The sequence below is a fragment of the Carassius carassius genome, chromosome 15 (genome assembly GCF_963082965.1).
Source record: "Carassius carassius chromosome 15, fCarCar2.1, whole genome shotgun sequence".
NCBI classification, from domain to species: Eukaryota; Metazoa; Chordata; class Actinopteri; order Cypriniformes; family Cyprinidae; genus Carassius; species Carassius carassius.
In genome coordinates, this window is record NC_081769.1 from 24,125,729 (window position 1) to 24,148,337 (window position 22,609).

The following is a 22,609-nucleotide window of genomic DNA, read 5'->3' on the forward strand; positions in this document are numbered from 1 at the left end:
CTCATTATTTCCATTCACTCCAACCCCTCCCTTCTGGGCTCCTATAGATTATTTATCGTCTCTACTACGGCTCGCTAAGTAATGTTATGTTAGCTATATTACGCAGCTAATGTGTGCTAATGACACATGCTTCATGAAAAAAATATGTATGATCAAAGTACAAAAAGAAAGATTTACCTGTCCAGCAGAAATAAAGCCATCAAGGAGTCACTTTTCAGCCCCTTGAGTTCCCTCAGTTCTCGTCATCGCTGGAAAGCCACGCCGATATTAACTCGCGTTTTATTTCTTTGTTTATCCAAAGACTTTTTGTTCATTGCCTTTTCTCGTACTGTTACTGTCTTCCTTTTTTTGCCTGGTTTGCCTTCACTAACTGCATAGGCTGGTACTGTGAATTTTGCTTGCTGTTTCTCTGCCATTGTTTTGGTATTCCTAGGATCCGTGCCTGTTGAATTCCTCAAATCAAACGTGCACGCACAAGTGGGAAGATCATGTGTGGCAAAAGGGTGGTTGCCATGGTTGCGAGAGAGTGACAGTCGCCTAAGCCAATCCTATGTTTCGTCCCGAAATGGAAATAATGAGCTGCGTTTAATACAGATTAAACGGTCTAGAGTCACTCGATTTTTATACTCTTTTTATCAGAGTACTTACATTTTAATTATGCATTGATATATATAGAAAGTTTAAACAAATTTGGAAGAAAGTTGTTTATACATTTATTACCTACCCTGCCTTTAACAGACAAAACAAACTGCAGAAACTAAACACAAAAATTGAAAAACTGGGCTTTGAAAAAGCTGGCGAATACTTATCACTTCAAAAATGTAAAAGTCTATGCTAAGAAAATTAACTTAGCTTAGCACAAATGAACAAGCTCATCAAGCTCAAATATTGTGCAGTCAGATGCAGTCAAAAACCTGATCATAATTCACTGGGTTACACTACAGTGGAAACCATGGAATATGAAAAAATATTTCTATATTGGTCTTCAGGATTGGTGTTTTGTATGAGCGAGTTTAGACACACCAAGGAGGTCCAGCACAGGTCTAGGTTCGGCTTTAGGAGGAGAGAGAGGAGCAGCTGGGGCAGCACGTGTAGGAGCCACTGGAGCAACAGCTGGAGCAACAAATGAATCTACATGGATGAGAGAATATGTGGTGATTTTGACATCTCTAAATAAAATGTAGCTAATACTAGCTGTTGTAACTGTAATGGAAGTAAAAGTGCATTGGAGGAATGTAAACAAAGATACAGTACTAAATAATTAAAGCAATCGTTCACTCAAACATAAATGTATATCTGTCTTCTGCATGAATGGCAAATTAAAGAGAAAACACCATAAAACTATCATAAAAGTAACTAATATACTGTAACCCATTAACTATATTTCAAGTCTTTTGAAGTCGTTTAATAGCTTTGGGTGAAAAACAGACTGAAATGTAAGTTTTTAATCTTTCTTTTACCAGCTGTGATCAAAACATTTACTCAGCAAGCTGAATTTGATCAAATGACTCACTGAAAAGACTCTTAAGAAAAGAATGATTCATTTACTAAGTGAACAAAGTTTCAGAAAATGAATGCTTAAAAAATGCTGTAAAAAACAAACAAAAGCAAAATAGTCTCTAGAATTTTTCCTTTCGTGTTATACAGAAGAATGTAGGTAATACGGTTTTTAAACAACATGAGGGTACATGCCAAAATATTCAAACTATTCATTAAAGTATAATTATAATAGTAATAAGTCATAGTAAATCTACTGAGTGATATATAAATATATTTAATGATATTATTCAATACTTTAATTTCAAATGTTTTAATTTAACACATATATCAATTACGAAAAATGAACAAAAATGAAAAATAAATAGAAATAGAAAAATTATTATTATTTATTTATATTATATATTTAGTATTAATAATAATAATTTGATTAATTATTAATTAACATGATTTATTTATTCATTATTGATGATAATATAATAATAATAATAATAATTCATTGTAAAAGACAAAACATGCTCCAATAAGAGAGACAAGCAAACTCACCAGACAAGAGGTCACCAGTCACACTGGCCTCAGGCAAAGGTGAGGGCCCGCGTGAGACAGCAGGAAGATCTTTAACACCAAAGCAAAGCAGGAAGAGGAAGTGGAGGAGGAAACGTAAGAGAAGAGAAATCAATAAGGAGCACAAGCATAGAAAGGACACAGAGTCGTGCTTTTGAGGGCGCAAACATGCACAAGTCCACGTTCCACTATGAGGACAAACCAAGACGGAGTGGGCCAAAAAAACAGATGAGAAAGAAGAAAGATGAGACTAGAAAAGACAAGACGTTCAAAAGAACAACGGGAATCAACTCCTGTACCTGCACCAAAAAGGTCTAGACTAGGAGTGGTTGCTTTGGGCTCTGTGGAGGAGCTTTGCTCAGGCATAGAATCAAACATATCTATAAACAAGGACACATATGCGTTACGCTTTTAGTCAGTGCATATCAAGACAACTTCAAGTGAGAGAGAGGAAACACTTCGATTTTAAAACATCTTGTTTTGCTTGCTCAAGTAGAACAAGAGACTACTCAGTCAAGTCTACAAATGTCAGTGCAAACCACAGCATTCAGATTTGTCAAAAACACCAGAAAATAATTGCAGGACAAATGTGGTCACTGCAAATGCTGGATCTTGACAGATTCCAGTGCAATTTTAGAGGCCAAATGTGAATCAGTGACATTGACCACCCCTCTTTATTTGCTAATATAATATTATTTTACATTGTTATACAATAGCAATATTTACAATAGTAGCTATTATTTTACAAATATTTTAAATATGTACAAAACCGTTCATTTTGGGTTATATATATTTTTAGCAGCCATTACTTCAGCCTTCAGTGTCACATGATCCTTCAGAAATCATTGTTAAATAATGATTTTAGTTCTCAAGAAACATTTCTTATTATTAATGTTGAAAACAGTCACTTAATATTTTTGAGGAAACTGATTTTTCTTCAGGATACTTTGATTAGTAGAAAGATTTTTCTTTTTCAATAAAGATTTTTTGCAACATTTTGCAACTTTACTGTCACTTTTGATCAAGTTAATGCTTTCTTGCTGAATATTAATTTCTTTAAAAAAAAAATTGAACGGAGGTGTACAATTATATTTCGATTTACAGTATTATTGTACAATTACAATATACAGGTCCTTCTCAAAAAATTAGCATATTGTGATTATTCATTATTTTCCATAATGTAATGATAAAAACTTTCATATATTTTAGATTCATTGCACACCAACTGAAATATTTCAGGTCTTTTATTGTTTTAATACTGATGATTTTGGCATACAGCTCATGAAAACCCAAAATTCCTATCTCAAAAAATTAGCATATTTCATCCGACCAATAAAAGAAAAGTGTTTTTAATACAAAAAAAGTCAACCTTCAAATAATTATGTTCAGTTATGCACTCAATACTTGGTCGGGAATCCTTTTGCAGAAATGACTGCTTCAATGCGGCGTGGCATGGAGGCAATCAGCCTGTGGCACTGCTGAGGTGTTATGCAGGCCCAGGATGCTTCGATAGCGGCCTTAAGCTCATCCAGAGTGTTGGGTCTTGCGTCTCTAAACTTTCTCTTCACAATATCCCACAGATTCTCTATGGGGTTCAGGTCAGGAGAGTTGGCAGGCCAATTGAGGACAGTAATACCATGGTCAGTAAACCATTTACCAGTGGTTTTGGCACTGTGAGCAGGTGCCAGGTCGTGCTGAAAAACGAAATCTTCATCTCCATAAAGCTTTTCAGCAGATGGAAGCATGAAGTGCTCCAAAATCTCCTGATAGCTAGCTGCATTGACCCTGCCCTTGATAAAACACAGTGGACCAACACCAGCAGCTGACATGGCACCCCAGACCATCACTGAATGTGGGTACTTGACACTGGACTTCAGGCGTTTTGGCATTTCCTTCTCCCCAGTCTTCCTCCAGACTCTGGCACCTTGATTTCCGAATGACATGCAAAATTTGCTTTCATCCGAAAGAAGTACTTTGGACCACTGAGCAACAGTCCAGTGCTGCTTCTCTGTAGCCCAAAGTGGCTTGACCTGGAGAATGCGGCACCTGTAGCCCATTTCCTGCACACGCCTGTGCACGGTGGCTCTGGATGTTTCTACTCCAGACTCAGTCCACTGCTTCCGCAGGTCCCCCAAGGTCTGGAATCGGTCCTTCTCCACAATCTTCCTCAGGGTCCGGTCACCTCTTCTCGCTGTGCAGCGTTTTTTGCCACACTTTTTCCTTCCCACAGACTTCCCACTGAGGTGCCTTGATACAGCACTCTGGGAACAGCCTATTCGTTCAGAAATTTCTTTCTGTGTCTTACCCTCTCGCTTGAGGGTGTCAATGCTGGCCTTCTGGTCAGCAGTCTTACCCATGATTGCGGTTTTGAGTAATGAACCAGGCTGGGAATTTTTAAAAGCCTCAGGAATCTTTTGCAGATGTTTAGAGTTAATTAGTTGATTCAGATGATTAGGTTAATAGCTCGTTTAGAGAACTTTTTCATGATATGCTAATTTTTTGAGATAGGAATTTCGGGTTTTCATGAGCTGTATGCCAAAATCATCAGTATTAAAACAATAAAAGACCTGAAATATTTCAGTTGGTGTGCAATGAATCTAAAACATATGAAAGTTTAATTTTTATCATTACATTATGGAAAATAATGAACTTTATCACATTATGCAAATTTTTTTAGAAGGACCTGTATATATATGAAAAGGGGGTAAAGGCCATGATTCACAATCCAGAATGACCAAAACGTAAAATATAAATCTAAATGAGAGGAATCAAACAAAAGAGAATCTTAATAATGTTGGGGAACTAGCTTAGCAAGTTAATATTGTCATAATGCAGAGTAAAGCATGACAGAGGCAGAATTCTAGCAGAGACATTACCACTAAAGAGGTCTAGTGTTGGCGGGGCCACAGACTCAGCTGTAGCGGATGTGGTTGTGGTAGTGGTGGCAGTGGTGGTGGCAGTAGCAGTTGGAGGAGAAGGGGTAGCTGGGGCCACTGTGGGCGAGACGTTTGGCTCGGCACTGGTAGTAGATGCAGCAGTAGCAACACTCTCTACCGGCTTCATGGCAAAGAGGTCCAGCTCTGGGGCAATGCTTGCACTACCCTCGGATGGAGCCCAGGGGTCTTTATTGGGTGAAAATGGAAGGGGGAAGGTTTGTTAAATTAACGAAAACTGCAAACTAAAAAAGAAAAGTTCAAAACTTCAGTAACACAGAGATTGAGGATGGATTTTACTTTTAAAAGCACACTTTAAGACACCATTAACCTTAGTACTGCAACCACCATTAAAAACACTATAAAGAAACATCCTAGAAAATAAAAACAATGGAGTTTTCATTCTGTTTTGTATAATCATACATACCTCAGGATGCTTGCTTTCTATAGAGAAACCATTAATAATAAAACAAGAAAATACAGATTCTGGATTCCATAGGTTGCAGATTTTAAGTCCTAGCAGTAATTTGAAAGCAGAGCTAAGTTAAGATGACAATAAAAGTATATATAAAGGTAAAAGTAAGTCTTTGTTCTATGACACAGTAGCTGCGTTATGAAAATACAACCACTAAGCTTCTGCTCTTCAGACTTAAAAATAAAAATAAAAGTTAAGGTTGTTAGTATGAATCACTGATACTGAAAATAAACACTGGAAGGGAATTCATATGATTAATGTGAGCAGCTGAATTATTAGTAAGGTTAACATAGCAGAAAGTAAAGGCAAAAACTTCTTATTTTGTCCTGTTTTCAAGCAAAGCATCCAAACATCTTACAACTATATATATAAATTTTTTTCAAATATAATCCAAAATACATGCTATAATGTAAAAAAAAATAAATAAATACATCGATATAATTTCGGGAAAAGTTGTAATCAAACAGAGTTGTTTTTTATGTTTTAAGGATGTATACATCTTTGTTATGGAAAACAAAATAGTGAAATAAAAATGATTTTTGCACTGTAAGGACAGAAATGATCAATTGTGCCTGCAGAGAACAGTGTATGTGCCTAGGCAGCTCATGGAAAAAAAAATTGCTGCAACGTGTGGGAGAAAGCTGGGTTTAATAACTCAAGCAATGCAAACAAAATTGCATGCACTGTCACTCACACACACATTGTTGACCATATCGGCTGCTTGATTTCATGTTTCCATTCAAGCACACACCCATACACACAAACCTTTCATAAACATCCATAAATACATAGGCACACACAAATAAAAAGCAGGGTGGATCTTGTGTATGGAGGAGCACCCACCAGATCTGGCACATGCATCAGCAGCAGCTGCAGGGGCCACACCCTCGCTCGGACCATCACCTGGGGATGGCGCAAACGCGTCTGGACAAAACCAGAGCAAGAAAACCCAACAGAGAAAAAAAAACGGGGATGAAGAGGCGATTTACAAGTGAACAGAAACACTCTATACAACCCAAATGGTGGTAAAATATACCAGTGTGGGCTGTATACAGTTGAATTCAGTGTGTCCACACATACACACACACTGAGGGAAATAAGTCAGGCTGCGTGAAACATCCTGTCAATGCCATCGGGACCAACAAGTAAGTAAAAGAAAGTGTTTGGCTTTGACAGCATGGTTAGCTAAAGCCGAGGCAGTGATGAACATTGTGGCATTTAATATTATAAACCCCATGGAGACCTGCACATCCAGGTATGAATTAATTCATTTATTAGCTGAGAAAACAAAAAACAGCTTGGGGTTGTTTAACTGCTGGTTGATTTAATTAGAGGAATATTAAATCAACAGACTGCACAGCTTTGTATGAAATGAGCCAACATATTATATAACACAGAATTATTCTGCATTTGAAAGAAATGCATTAATTCTGCATACTACTTCTGCATGTAATTTAGTGTCTTATTCAAGCAGTTTAACATTCAAGTGTCAAGGTTAAATATTATAGAATTGAATTGAATACAAATTGTGGATTATTTATTCAGTGATCCTTGTCTGTGATGATGTGTAAAATGATTAGACATTACCAGCGAGTTAATTATAGTTATTGTAGTTAACTAAAACTAAAAAGAAATAGATGTTAAAATAAAATATATTCAAAATGTTTAACTTCTTTTATTTTCAGCATTTCTCATTCTCATGTAGTTTAACTTCATGTACTAAAATAACTAAAACTAAAATTGACATTAAAATTAGTCAAAACTATATAGACATAAAAAAACAACAACCTTGGAATGGAAAATGTAAAAACAAATAAAATAATAATAATAATAATAATTAAATGCAAATAATAATAATAATAATTAAATGCATTATAATATAAATCTATTTACAATTTTTATTCCATGATCAATGTGTATTTAATTGGTTTTCTCCAAACAAAACATACATTTTCTATTTATATATTTATCCTGGCAGAATAAAACTTGAACTGGCCTGGTTTAAACATTTACAAGGCATCAAATTTGACAAACTTGCCTACCATTGACCTTGTATAATCAAAGCTGAAATGTCTGCTGTAGGCGACATAATTAATGAAAAACATCCATGCTAGCAAACTAATCTCAAGTGAGCTAATTTTTAGCTTTATTAGTAGTTTGTTTCCTTAAAAATGAATCAACTCAGCTGTATGAAAGGATTAATAATATGTCTGTTCTTTTCTCTTACGGATTAAACCTTTCTGTTTATACTGTTGTCAAAAGCTTCTGGTAAATGAACAAATATATAATGATCTACTAAATTAATTAGCTTTTACCTACATGTGACTTCAGGCCACATATTGGAGAAGCCATGAAAGAAATGGTAATTTAAGCTTGCCAGTATGACAAAGGGTGTTTACTTCTATATCAAACTGTACCTGATGAAGTACTATAATGTGTCAGCTAAGTGACTTAATATAGTACCATTACCAATCCATGTACACAAACCGACCAAACTGACTGCTAAACAACCCATGAACTCCCATTCTTCCCTGATAGTTAAGCCTGGAGATGACCTGACTGACCTCCAAACAGGTCCATGTCTGAGATGGTGGCAGCGGGGGCAGGCACTGGCAGCGAGGCAGCGATGGCGTCAGCTGCAGGTTCGGTAGCAGAGGCTGCGGCGGCAGAGTCAGTCTCAGAGAGGGGTGCTTCAGAGCTAGCGGCAGGAGCAGCCAGAGAGTCTGGAACCCCGCCACAGCCAAGCCACAACCAAACCACAGCATTCACAAAGACAGAGGAGGAGGAAAGAGAGACAAGGAAGGGTAGGGGTGTGGACAGGAGGAAAGAAATAGATTTTTGTAGAGAGATTTTAGCAAAATGACTTCATAAAGCTACAGCTGGATCAGACGTGTAAAGATTCGGAGAGTGAAGAGTTTGTTCAGGAAATTCCTCGTAGACAAGATGCAAGAGTGTCATGTCCATTCAAATTTTGAAATGATTTTTTTTTTTAAATTAAAAATAAAATAATACATATATTGCAGGTTAAAATTATTTTGGGCAGACTCTGGGTGTATTTGCAACCTGAAAATCATTTTTACTCACCCTCACCAAGCAGATCTGAACCATTGCCAAAAAAGAATATTGAGAAAGAAAAGAAGAAAAGCATGTTAGATGAAAACAGGTGTTTGACCTGTTACTGGATCAGCTGATTTCTACAGCACTTGGAGAATATTTCTTTCAACAGAAACTGGTACTTGACAAGCTTGGGCAGGAAAGCAGAGAGGAGGAACATTTCCCATTAGTCTGTCATTATAACTCATTAGAATGCCCACTCAATATATATTCCCCTAATTAGCCTAATTTGGGTAGAAAATGTTATATGCATTTTAGTATAACTAGTATATAATGGTGATATGAATTATAAACACACGGATAACAACCTCCAGCTTTTTACTCTCTATAACAATAAATGCTGGGATTTTTTACACACTTTTAACCTGAAATGTGATCACTTGAGCTGAGCTGACCTGACAAAACAACATTAAAGAATGTAATAAAACAACACTCTACAACACAAACACAACATAAATGACACTAGCTCACCTCCCCATGATGCTGTGGGAGCCGCTGAAGCCCCTGCAGTTGGAGCCAACAGATCAAAATCCACTAGATCATTAAAGCCGCTGCTGTAGAGAGAAAAAGACAAGAGAGAATGATGCATCTACAGCAAGGACATTTCAAGGATGCTTGTGTTTTGTGTATGATTTCTATACTTCTTTCGTTCTTACTTGATGGTGGTTGTCGCCAGTGCTGCTTTTGCAGGCTCTGCTGCGGTGGTCTCAGTAACTGCAGCTGCTGCAGCGGTGGGCTCTGCACTTTTTGCAGGGGTACCAGCAGGTGTTCCATTATTTGTTGGAGATCCCTTGTATATGTGTCATGTTTGGTTTACAGCACCATATATTTCATTTAATACACAGTAACATGAATAATGTCTTATATTGCTTTATAATATTATGCAGAATAATATAAGCTACTATTTAAAAGTTGAAGGGTCAGTAAGATTTTAATGTGAAATAAATTAATATTTTTTTTTAGCAGGGATGCATTAAATCGATCAGAAGTGACAGGAAAGTTATTTATAATATAAACAGAAGATTTCTGTTTCAAATAAATACTGTTCTTGAAAACTTTTACAGAATCCTGAAAACAAAAATATTAAGCAAAATATATGATTTCTGATGCGACACTGCAGACTAATAATGGCTGCTGAAAACTGAAAAAAAGCTTTGTCACAGGAATAAATCACATTTTAAAATAAATTAAAATAGAAAGCCTTTATATTATTTGGAATTATATTTCACAATATTACTCTTTGTAGTTGTAGAAAAATCTCACCAACCCCAAACTTTTGATCTATAAAGTGTTATACTGCATAATTACACTTTATAACATTTAGTTTTATTCATTACTCACCTTAGTCGGTGACCTAGTGATAGAAAATGTAAAAAATAATAAATATAAGAAAAAAACTTTTACAAAACATCATACTCAAATGGTTAAATGATGGAATCATAATAATTCATGACATGAAGAATCATTTTTAAATAGCAGGCAGATTAACAAGGCATTATTAATGAAAATAAAATATTACTGCCACTCTTTATTTTATTTTTATGTATTTATTGTAGAAAATATTCCAAAATATCCCCCTCCCCCAGACATGCATTGGGGAATATGGAGTATTCAGTTACAAAACAAATATGCACATGACACTGAAATTCATATTTAGAAATCTATCAATTCTGGGCTGGCACTGTTAGTATGTTAAGTTCAGTCTGGTTCCGTTTGTACAGATTGAACTTAATTATAAAGCTAGACCAAAACTAATTCATTCTATAGAGAGAGGGAACTGCAGAATTTTAAAATGCTAAAACATAAAATTTAAGTTCAACCATCAGTCTATAGAACTTTGAACACCACAATGACGACAACATCACCATTACTGTATAAATATAATCTTGTCTACATACAAATCAATTCTGTAGAAATACTTACTCATCACTGTTAACACAAGGAAAGGAGGAACAGTATTACTTTTTGTTATAAAAGTAGTTATTTTATCAGCAGTAAAAATGCTTTGTTTGTTGAGATAAAGCAGAGATGAATTTATTTTAGGCCTTCATGTTATTCAAAGGAATTAAAGCACTTACACTTTCTTCCCCTCAAGCGTGTTGAGATGCGTCTCCAGAGATTCCAGAAGACTCTCAGGGGCCTACAAAGCCACAAAACAATGCATTGTTAAAAGTGACCTACCACTAAGGACACAATGTATGAGAATGCAAAACAAAAAAGACAAAGTCAAGCTACTAACTCTAAATGAAGACACGTAGAAGACAAAATGTACTAGAATATTACTATAACACTTTTTAAGTAAGACACTAATTGTATACAAGCAATAGACTTACAGACTTTTTCTTTCTTTTTTTTAAGTAAGGTTTACACTGGTTCAGATGCAGACCACAATGCTTTAGTTCACAGCCCCAGTGGGGCCCACAATGCACTGCAGCATGCTCACCCATGCATTCAGGCACAACAGAAAGATTCAGAGCACATTATTTGTTAGACATGCCACATAATCGCAGGTGGGTGTACCTCATGGGTAAAAATGTAATGGAGTTACAGCTAAATAGGCCAAACAAATCACATTAATTAAAATAATATATAAAAACTGGACTTTGTGGTTAATTCATGAATAACAACTAAATAAAAGCCTTTGACCTAGGTCAATATGATATGATGAGCCATAATATGTAATGCACAGAGCATTATTTTGGTCTTGTTAAAATACATACATCTAGCATGCATGATATGACATCTGATGCCACAACGCCTGTACAATTTTCAAATTCATCTTGAAAATAAAATAGAGCTTAATCAGGTCTGTAATAATAACATTATAAATATCATAAAACCAACTACCTATCATGTACAGATAGAGTGGAGTGCCTTGTCGAATTTGATGACCCTGCTATATGTCTGTAGCAGTTTACATAAAAACAAAATGCATTCTAGAATATGAAGTTGTTTTGATGACAACAGAATAAGTCTGCAGAATGTTAAAGCAATTCTGAGTAAAACAGAGCACGATGGTGTGTTTGACCAATCAGAACAGAGTATTCCAAAGTATGATTAATATATTCTCTATTGGTGTTCATCAAAATAATGTATGATATTTTATACAGTAATACCAGTAGTGGCAGCTAAACCAATCCTTCAGGGAAGCACTCTCAGACAATTATACTGCCGCTCCAGCAGACGGATCAGTGATTTGAGAAGTGCCTCTGAGGACTGAGGATTGAGCTGAAGTGTTGGTCAACACCAGTCCTCTAACCTCAGGCAAAGCCTCATTGTCACCCCCCCCCCATTCCCCCCTCCCCCCTTCCCCATTCTCGGTCTCTCATACACACATAGTTACACACTGTCATACACATTTACAGAGGTATAATGAAGATTAATTTGCATTCAATTAATCCATTAATTAGCCTGTTCTCTGATAATAGTGATCTTTAAACAGTGGGTTAAACACAAATGTGTGCGGTTAAAAACCTAGAAAGACTCTAGTGCTGTCTCACTTTAGCTCCTTTAAGAGTGCTTTGCTGTGACACAAATGCTTAACTGAATAATGCATCAGAGTTAAAAACATTTCTTTTGATTACTAATTGCAGTGGGAGTGGGAGACTTTTCTCAGACTTATATATCTTCACACTAATAGCGCTAAAAAATAATAGTCTGCAAGTTAAAATTCTGTTTGGTTATGTAGATTGCGACTTCATGCACAACTGATCATGTAAGAAGCTATGATCCATCAAACTTTGCAAAGCGCAGTAATCAAAGGATTCCTTTTTAATAGGGGCTTAAAGGGAATATCTAAATTGTTTGTGAACATTGATACACCCTGCAAAAATTCATCAGCTTTCTTGAGCTACACAGCTGTGCAAAACCCAATTACAACCACAGCCAAATCCAGAACCCAGGCAGTCATGCACGTCTCCCTCCAGCATGTCCTGAACTCCACCGTTGATCCAGAATATCTGAAGACAACAATCCTGCCCTATCATTACACAAAGCATGCTTTCAGAGCAAGCTTCCCCCATTTCTGCCAGCATGAAAACCCTCCTAATCTCATAACAGAGCTTCCACAATCATAAAACCATTATAATGTTCTGTGTTATAGAGTCTGATTAGTTTCATTGTTATTTTCCATGAATAGGGTGCAAACTGGAAACTGAAACTACTCAAAAAATGTATACACTTAAATGTGTATTTCCTATCAATTAAAAATAATATTTGCTTGATTATTTTAGGTTACAGTGTTAAAAGCTTGACAGAGGCAGTCAACACAACCGTATTTGAAAAAAAAAAAAATAAGATTTAAAAAAAAGTTCAAAACATTGCTTCTTGGGAGTCAAATTTAAACAATAAAAACAAAATGGGGGAAAAAATGACTAAAAAAAAAATGTAATGCTGTATGAAAGGATTCAAATATTACTTCATGGGTGTCAAATTTACAAAATGAATTTTTTTTGTGATATGGTGAAAATAACGTCAAGTTTATGCAAAAAAGCCAAATTACCAAAATAATAGCTCTTATAAATGAAAAACCTAAAATTTGTGCCTGTAATGTTTTAAAAAATGTCAGGGAACACCAAAGTGGTCCATATTCATGGAAAGTGCATGTTATTTTCATATTTTGCTAATCTAAAATGGAACCACGACTCTTAAATGTCACTTAGTTAAATACTCCATTAGATAGGAATTTACTGAAATTTCCAAAAGTGTTAGACGTCTTTAAATAGTTTCTATGCAAATTGTTTTATTCGACACATTACAGAGGTCATAATGACTGTGAAAACTCTATTTTTGGCGATTCTTCAGCATTACTGAGATGCAAATGTGACTGCAGCTTGAGTTCTCGTCTCAGACAGCAAGCATCGCTGCTACTCCGATCATGATTCTTCAGTCGCATCCAAGTTAACTCTAAAATGAGATTTTGTGTGCAGTTTCTTTGATGAGCGCTAATGAGGATTGACTTTTGTTCTCTCCTGAGCTGCAGGAATCTCCAAAGTGGAAAGCTCCACACGCTACTCACACTCTCAGCCTGTGTGATCAATCTGCACCGCTGAAATAAGAAGACAGGTACAGAATCTGTCAATCAGCCTGAGGGGACGGGACAGAATGGATCCATGGAATACGTCCCATCTGACAAATGCCCCATCTTTAGAGATATATGACCTTGTATATGTAGCACATGGGGTCTGTGACTGACCCAGTGGCCAGGGAAAGGTAACAACCTCTCAATTTTGGTACAACAGCTTGGATTAGAGGGCTACGACACATGCAACACATTTTAAAACAACAGCACAACACAGACATGCACTGTTAGTACTGACGTTGAGAGTATTGGCATCATGATGTATGGAGAAAAGGTGGAAAATCCCGTTTAAAAAAAAACCTACCTGCGTAAGTTCAGGAATATCGTTTTTGTCAATTCCCACTTGCTGTTGAAAAACAAGGTAAGAATATATGGCATATCTTTTAAACCACAAATACAATTTTCAATGAACATTTTATAATTAAAGCAAAGATATAAAATACATTGTTTACCTCAGCAATTTTGAGGAACTCTGAGACTCTGGTCATTCGTGTCAAGAATCTTTTATATATTTCCAGTGCGTCTTTGCATTGTCCTTTCTTCATCTGGAAAAATTTCTCTAAAAAAGAGAAAAAGGGAATCACAGTAAATCTATAGTTATCTATAGATATAGCCAAATCTTAAAGATGTCAAACCACCGTCTTTGAAATCTCAAACTTTCTTGAGACTTGCCTAAGAGATTAATGATGCCATCATTGTAACAGGCGTACAACTTGATCAGATCCTTGAAAAGTAACAGGAAGGCAGCGTTGATCACCCCATTGACAAGATCTTTTGGATGAACCTGAAACAACAAAGCAAGAGAATGAGAGGCAAGTCAAAGAAACTAATGTTTCTATGAGCTGTAAATATATTTATTCATCAGCTTTCAAAATTAACTAGCTACCCTGTAGTTTGAACCCTGTATAAAAGCATCAGGTGTTAATACAGCTTGTGAAAGTGACAGGAAGCAGACTCACATCAAACTCCAGCAGAGCATCGATCTGACTCTGCAGCGTGGGCATGCCTTTTAAGAGCTTGTCTGTAGACATTGTTCTCATCACACCATCGGCACTGAGTAAGACACATTCACATGACATTCATTTTTAAATAATATATGTAGGTAAACATAATCTAAAGAAGAATTACAATTCTTGTCTTTTTATCTAACATAAATGTTTCAATCATCTGTTCAGCATATTAATGCATAAAGAAAGATGAAATAAAATGCTTCTGGGAATTTTACATCTCGTGATTAATACTGTAGGACCATTTAAAATAAGTTAGTTAAATCTATGAAGGAAGTAGTAATGAAAGCATGTAGAATTTTGCATCTGTTTGCATTTCAATTTAAAATCTTAATTAATAAAGTTCTTCAACGTGTTTGATATTAACTACCTATGTACTGTATAATGATATAGCATAAATAAATTATTCTACCAATTACATTGGAGCCATTTTGGAGAGTATCGCATATGTATGCAACTTATGTACGCGGATACATTGTTTACGTTGTTCATGCTGTTTAGATTTTCCCCTGAACGTAAACAACGTATCCACGTACGAATGTGATACTCTCCAAAATGGCGCCAGGGGGATGCAGAGGAGACGAATTGTTGAATATTTTATAAGTTATTATTTTTGTTCTCTTTTGACACCAAAAGTATTCTAGTAGCTTCGTAAAATTATAATAACGACAACTGTTTTAGCATCCAGACCAATGCATGTTCACGTTCTGCTTAATATAAGCGTGTGCTGCAGTTCTGTCATATGCCACTTAAATGCTTAAGCTCTTTAAAGCAGGATGGATTCTGATTGGCTGTCAATATTCTTTTCCTTATCACCACATTATGAAAGTAATTCCAATGACGTCTTTCCACTGTGCCGTTATCATTACAGTTGCGGTGTGGACTTTGTCACTCTACTATTTTGTTTGAGTTGTTAGCCATGAACTGTCGTGTTCAGGTTGTCTAAGCAAGCTAAATCAGCCAATTTATGTATTGTAGCTCCTTCCTTGTGCATGCAATGAGACCTTGATAGCTAACATACATTAGGTGGCCTGTGAGTAACGCCCCATTTTACTTAACAATGGTCTTGCATACAGTATTATCAAAGGAGCAGGAAACTTGGTGAATATAACTTCTTTTCTACAGCAGCAACACAAGGCTATTTTCAAGGACTAGTGGTTGTCCTTGATTCCCCAGCATCCCACTCAAATCTGTTATTGCTCAGTAGCGTTCCACAATGCACTAGGCACACTTGTTAACTCGGGGTACAGCCATGTAGCAGAGGACTCATTTACCCTTTCTTCACTCGGCCAAAGTCAAAAGCCATCTGTCTGTAGGCAAACGCCTTCTCGTTCAGATACCTGCTGTATCGTCTGATAAACGTTGACATATCGTAGCCTGAAAGTACAAACATTAATACATACAACAGACTTATAATATTTTACTTCATAGACAAATTCATATTGGCATGACAAAAAAATTTAACAAAAAAATAATTATCAGCGGCTTTAAGAACAGTGAAATTATTTATATATTGTATAACTTTTCATAGTGATTTTTATGTCAAACAAGAAGATTTTGATAGGCAACCGCATTCACTTTATGAAATAACACTCACCATGAGAGCCAGTTTTGTCCAAAAAATTACTAAGATTGAATAGGGTGTTCCTGGAGGCCAAGTACTGGATGAACCTCTGAAGAAGAAAAAACTCATTTGCATTTCATGTGCATTAATTATAATAATTTGGAATATGGAATAATTCAGATGCAAGGCTGTTTGTCACAACACAAAAAGAAAATTCAGTACTGTCCTTAATAAATAAATAAATATAAAATAAATAAATACTGACAGAGATAGAGAGATTATAAAAAGAAAGGCATAAGAAATGCATAACTGCACATGAAAACTGCACTTCAGTGAAGAAAAAAACAAATTCTACAAACCTGATATCACCATCTAATGACTAATCACTCAGAACTCACATTAAAGCACTGAGTGCAAGGGGAAAACAGAAATGAGTAACGAAAAGGAAATGCACTGAAAATATTAACTAAAAATAATTGGACAGAACATGCTGTATAATGGACAACAGGGTTTCTCAAAGCTCTCCATGAAGTACCGCCAGCACTGCACATTTTGAATATCTGACAGATGTAGAGAGATATGTATATCTATGATGTGTCTGATATGTATATTTACATATCTACTTGAAGCCTTACTAAAGCATTTTTCTTTTTCACAAATTTGTTTCATGATTAGATGTTTTACTTGTAAATGAGACAAAAAGTACTGATGAAAGAAACTGATTTATTGCATTTATGGTTCATGAATTCTGGGGGGAAAAATATGAAGCTATATATTATTTTATTTACTAGTGAATGATCTTTTCAAATTGTTTTTTGCAAACCTATCCCAGCATTACTGTATCAGCTGATCAATACAGAGGCTTTTGGGGCGCAGATGCTATGTATAATGTACATAACACTTTTAATCATCTAGGTCAGACTACTAACCATTTCAAATATCCATATATCAGAATACATACTTCCCTTGTGTATGTGACCTGTAGAGGCACATAGCCTGATGTTATAGAACACATATCCTGCAGATGTTTTCCTCCAGAGTGAGAGTATAACAGTCTAATCACTTCCTTTCTGACTATCAAGCTACACCTCTATCTCTCATCACTTCATATCCACGATAACAAATTAAACATTAGGGGGAGGATTATCAAGCAGCACTTCTGTCCCCTCAGACAAAGCAGTCTGGCAGGTCACATTCATAATTAAATAGCTCTCTTTAATTAGAACATTGGAAAGTGAGCTCATCTACTATATATTATTGTTATGACATTTTTCCAAATTGCATGTTCAGCAGAATGGAAGGCAATGCTTTTAGGAGTAATCGACACGCTGTACAGTATTTTACCTAATATTACATGCATATGGGGGACCATCACTTTTAGCCATGGATGATTTTACAGACCCCTCTTACTCAAAACTAAATATCACAAGATGAACAATCAGTCTATTTCTGTTTAAATGCAAATTTATTGATTAATTTGTAAAAAAAAAAAAAAAAAAAAAAAAAAAAAAAAAGTAAATTAATCAATCGGCATTGGTGATCTTAAATCCCAGAATAGCTAAGCTAATTGAATAATTTAAAAAATATATATATTTTTTTACTCAGCAAGATGTATTAAATTGATCCAAAGCAACGGTAAAGACTTTTACACTGTTAAAAATATTTATATTTTAAATAAATGTGACTGTTTTGTATGGAAACCTGTTTCCGCCATTAAATAAAAAATAAAACAAGGTAATTGCGACTTTTTATCTCAACATTTTGACTTTTTTTCTCAGAATTGTGTGATATAAAGTGACTTTTTTCTTCAGAATTGCGAGTTCACAATAAACTGAGAGTTATAAAGTCAAAATTGCAAGATATAAACTTGCAATTCTGACTTCATAATTCGCAATTCTAAGAAAAAAAATCATAATTTCGAGATACAAACTCACAATTGCGAGAAAAAAACCTCACAATTCTGACTGTATAACTCACAATTCTGACTTTATAAATCACAATTGCTTGTTATAAAGTCAGAATTGTGAGTTAAAAAGTCGAACTTACCTTGATTTATTATTTATTCAGTGGCAGAAACAGGCTTCCATAGTTTTGAAACTCAAAGAATGCTGAAAAAAAATATTTAAATTAAAAGCACCAAATCAGCATATCATGTGACACCGATGGCTGGAGTAATAGCTGCTGAAAAATCTGATTTGCCTTCATATATATATATATATATATAAATAATAATAATAATAAATCACAATATTACTGTTTTTACAGAATTTTTGATCAAATAAATGCAGCCTTGATGAGCACAAGAGACTTCATCTGAAACATTTAAAAAATCTTACTGTTCCAAAACCTTTTATATTGTAGTATTAACTGTTTATAAAATATTAGGTTGTTCAGTCAATTGGCCATGAATTCATATTCATGAGCAACACCTTTGCCATTCCATGATGTCACAGCTAGCATGTCCTTGTGCACACCTCTATAACTGTCCCTGTCACTATTTATAACAGTGACCCCTATTCACACGCAACCCGCATACACGTAGCTTCATATTCATTAAATTATCCTTTGAAGCTGCACCTCTCCATCTCTGAATTCTATCAATTCCTCTCAAGCTTTCAGTTCCTTCACACTCCCTCATTTTATCATCCATTCTTCTCGCTCTTTATGTCATTCTGCCTTCCACTGCCATCTGCCTTTTCACTCTCCGATGTCTCTGTCACTGCACAGCGCCAGCCTTAATTGAAAGAGTAAACTGCACATTCAAAGAGAGAGAGAGGGAGAGAAGGCTGGAGCATCTGCCCGCCTGTCTGTCTCTGCTCCTATTGTGAATCCGATGGGTGTGATAACGGTGATAAGAGGAAGCGAGAGGGCTTTGAGTGCAATAGGTGGTCAGCTATAGGGATCAGCTCCTCAGAAAATGGTTAAAATTCAAGGCAAGACTTCATAAAAGTTTGTTGCACTGTTAGCTTTAAACAACATTGTTGATGTAGGTTAAATATTATGCAGACCCTGCATTAACGTTTTTCATTAATGCAGACATCTGTGACCCAAGCCAGAATCAATTAGAAAAAACTATTTTCCAAACCACTTTTTAAATTGCATTATTGAACCATTTAATACATCCTGAGCTGAAATGGGAATTATGTGCCCATCGGTACAGGTCGGTACAGTCATTTTCACAAACAAAAATCTGACTGCTTTTAAGTGTTTGCCCTTTCCATTTACCAATACATTATTAAAATCAAGTGACATGGATTAACAATGAACAGCTGTATTTTTATTAACAAAGATTAATAAATAATGTAACAAATGTATTGCTCATTGTTAGTTAATGTTAGTTAAGCATTAAATATAGTCAACAAATGGAACCTTATTTTAAAGTGTTACCGAAATTTCTTATGATAACCAAGGCTGCATTTAGTTGATCAAGATACCATAAAAACTGTAATATGCTGATTTGTTGTGCAATTCATATGTTATATTATTATCATTGTAAATAGTTGTGCTGCTTAATATTTTTTTTCGTGGAAATGTTCAAAAATTAACTTTTGAATGATAAATCTACTTATAGAGAGGTTACATATTTTGGTCTCATGAGTCCACAGACAGGCTTCATCTCAGTATATGCACCACAAACATGATGTTTTGTATTTATAATAATTACTTTCATTCAAAATATCAGGACATTGCCTTAAGTCTGGATTAACTCACAAGTATTATGTTAATAATATTACAGAAATCAATTGCTTGATTCTCACCTCATTGCCATGAACCATCAGATGGTGAGTGGTGGCCAAAGCCTTGAAGACCACAATCCAGCTGGCATTTCCTGCTCTTTCAAACAGGGTATCAGCCATCTGGGGAATGTTGACATTGGACTCTTGGGTAGCCTGGATCAAGTCTGTGAGGGAATATGAAATAGAAAGTTCAAAACTTATCTAGATCTTTAAAGCTTTAACACATTTAATAGTTCTGACCCTGTATTATGGCATTGTGGGTAAAAGCAGCGGGCACAACACATACCAGAACATCAGGGTAAGAGTAAAGCCAGAGACACACTGCATGATTTTAGCAACCCTATAAGATAATTGCAGGTCACACTGTGCAACATGGATTCTAATAAACTTGGCTATGACATGCATGTAGACTGTACAATGATGATGCCTATTGACTATCGTATGCTATTACGAACATTTCGAAAGAAGAATAAAACATCATAAACATGCGATGGTGGTAAAAAAAAAAAAAAAAGGGTAGTTATATTTTTATGTGTGCTGAAAAAAAGGGGAAGGGATAAGCTTTTTATGTTTTAGTGCCATCATTTTGCATTGATTTCATGTCAGATTTTTTTTTATGGCTGGTCAGTAAACATGGGTCGTAGCAGCAAACACACTGTGGTAATGGTAATGCTGAATTTCTGACACTGTCCAAAAATTATCATAGGCTATCTTTGGTCGCAAGACAGTGACAACTGCCGTCTTTGAACCTCTCTCACTATATGGCACAGGAACACCGATTAGGAGCCATGATCACAAAAATCTCCACGATTGTTTCACGATGTCAATCTTTTGTCTGGGACAGCAAAAAATTGTGGATTGTGCCTCTAGCTTTATACACACAAGCCAGTGCTAGTCAGTGTTGTCCTGCATTCAGTTTCAGTCTTACTCTGTTTATGAACTGCGCTTAGCATGCTAATATATAAAAAAAAACTATTAAAATACATCTAGGGACAGAAGACCAAATCATGAGAGTGTTCATAACTTTAAGTCATTATCATTTAAAATCTTAATGTAGTTATGGCATACAGGATACATAAAGAGCAGCCTAGGCTCAATGATGCAAATTTGAAAGGAACATAAAAGGTTATTAATATTACAGTGCTGTCATAACATTGAACAAAGCAGTGTGATGGGAACTCTGTGGGTATAATAAATAGATTAACAGACAAAGACAGACAGATAAAGATAGAGAGACAGACAGACAGCTGGACAGATGGAGAAATGGACAGATGGATGGACAATAGTCTGATAGTTATATCAACACAGATATAGTAGAAGGATAGACAGTTAGACAGACGGATCAATAGATAGTTAGACTGTCAAGCAGAAAGATAATTGGTTAGACCAGTGGTTTTCAACCGGTGGTATTGCAGGTGGGCCGCCAATTACTATTAAAAGAAATAATAATATTGTTAATATATGTAAAAATGTCTAAGTCATAACCCAATAATACCCTTTTATATATATTGTAATTAAATAACAAAAAATAAATATTAAACTGTAACTAAGGAATAAACCACCAATTTATATTTTTGCTGCATATGCTACAAAACAACAAATTCAAACATGCATAAATGGCTGTCAACCTGTCCCCTCCTGACTGCTTGCTCCGCTGAACTGTCTACCCGCTGCCGAGCTCTGCCTGGATCTGGTTTTGTTGAGCGGTGCCAGCCTGAGTTATTTTCTGTTCATTGCCTGTTCATTCTAGGGCTGTGCGTTTAATAGAAATCGTCATAAAATAACGATTTGAGCGTGCGCGATTTCTAAATGGCTTTATAGCAAGATTTTCCGCTGACCTGACCTCCCGCAGTATGCTGTCCAATGATCCAATGAGAAAGCAATGCGCCTAGCGCGAGAACATGACAGACTGGGCATGTGCCAAACTCCAGGTTCACACACTCTGTGATGCGCCTTTTTTCCAAGTCCATGTTAACGGATAAGAGCGTTCACACTGCACGCGATAAAAGGCTAGAAATAAAAAAATTAATATCTAGCACATGAGAATAGAGAGAGTTGTGAGTGCACAGGACGCAGTTTAAGTGAGAGGAGACACGTTTTAAGTGCTTCCACTCTCTCCGTGCGAGAGCAGCGTGTATCTGAGCAAGTACGTCTGGTTTTGTGACAGAGCAAAGGAAATCTGCGTGTGAGCAGAGAGATTCGCGCCCGTGCATTATTTTAATGTGCTTTCGCGTTATAATATCGTGCTCTCGCTGCTGCTTCTGCACCGCTTACACAGACTGCAAACGGAGTATGTGTGAACCTGTATAATGTATAATAAAAAATATATTTCAACACCTGAGGCACCGCTACAATTAATGAGCTCTATGAACAATTCATGGCAAAAAAGAAAAAAAGTCCCTGGACACTGGATTTATTTATTTATATTTTTTTGCCATAAGTCTATACATTTTGTTACACCTTTATTATAGTGATTATTGTGACTTATGTCTGTTCTAGAGATGTTACAACTTTTTGATAAAGCTCTAATTGGTTTTCTTTTGGAAAATGCATTTATGACTTTAAAGCATATACGTGTGTGTCAAAATTGTGATTAAAATCGAAATCTCAAAATTTATCAAAGAAATCGCGATAGGTT

At 35.7% G+C, this 22,609-nt stretch overlaps 1 protein-coding gene across 9 annotated transcripts in view; it reads right to left on the reverse strand.

Annotated features, from left to right (window-relative positions):
* Window positions 1-22,609, reverse strand: part of LOC132158650 (clathrin coat assembly protein AP180-like) — a 61,046-nt gene that overhangs the window by 11,116 nt on the left and 27,321 nt on the right. For 5 of the 9 annotated variants that reach the window (XM_059568146.1, XM_059568145.1, XM_059568144.1 and 2 more), the window contains exons 2-19: window positions 19,993-20,135; window positions 16,268-16,343; window positions 15,945-16,047; window positions 14,623-14,716; window positions 14,336-14,447; window positions 14,116-14,222; window positions 13,968-14,009; window positions 10,662-10,723; window positions 9,925-9,937; window positions 9,240-9,376; window positions 9,055-9,137; window positions 8,554-8,568; window positions 8,034-8,192; window positions 6,313-6,393; window positions 4,938-5,183; window positions 2,361-2,441; window positions 2,044-2,112; window positions 1,024-1,131 (exon numbers count right to left, since the gene is read on the reverse strand). In XM_059568146.1, coding sequence (XP_059424129.1) covers window positions 1,024-1,131; window positions 2,044-2,112; window positions 2,361-2,441; window positions 4,938-5,183; window positions 6,313-6,393; window positions 8,034-8,192; window positions 8,554-8,568; window positions 9,055-9,137; window positions 9,240-9,376; window positions 9,925-9,937; window positions 10,662-10,723; window positions 13,968-14,009; window positions 14,116-14,222; window positions 14,336-14,447; window positions 14,623-14,716; window positions 15,945-16,047; window positions 16,268-16,343; window positions 19,993-20,135 — 1,731 coding nt within the window. Of the gene's footprint in view, window positions 1-1,023; window positions 1,132-2,043; window positions 2,113-2,360; window positions 2,442-4,937; window positions 5,184-6,312; window positions 6,394-8,033; window positions 8,193-8,553; window positions 8,569-9,054; window positions 9,138-9,239; window positions 9,377-9,924; window positions 9,938-10,661; window positions 10,724-13,967; window positions 14,010-14,115; window positions 14,223-14,335; window positions 14,448-14,622; window positions 14,717-15,944; window positions 16,048-16,267; window positions 16,344-19,992; window positions 20,136-22,609 lie in introns of those variants that run through there. The other 4 variants (XM_059568147.1, XM_059568152.1, XM_059568148.1 and 1 more) reach the window with 3 other exon arrangements.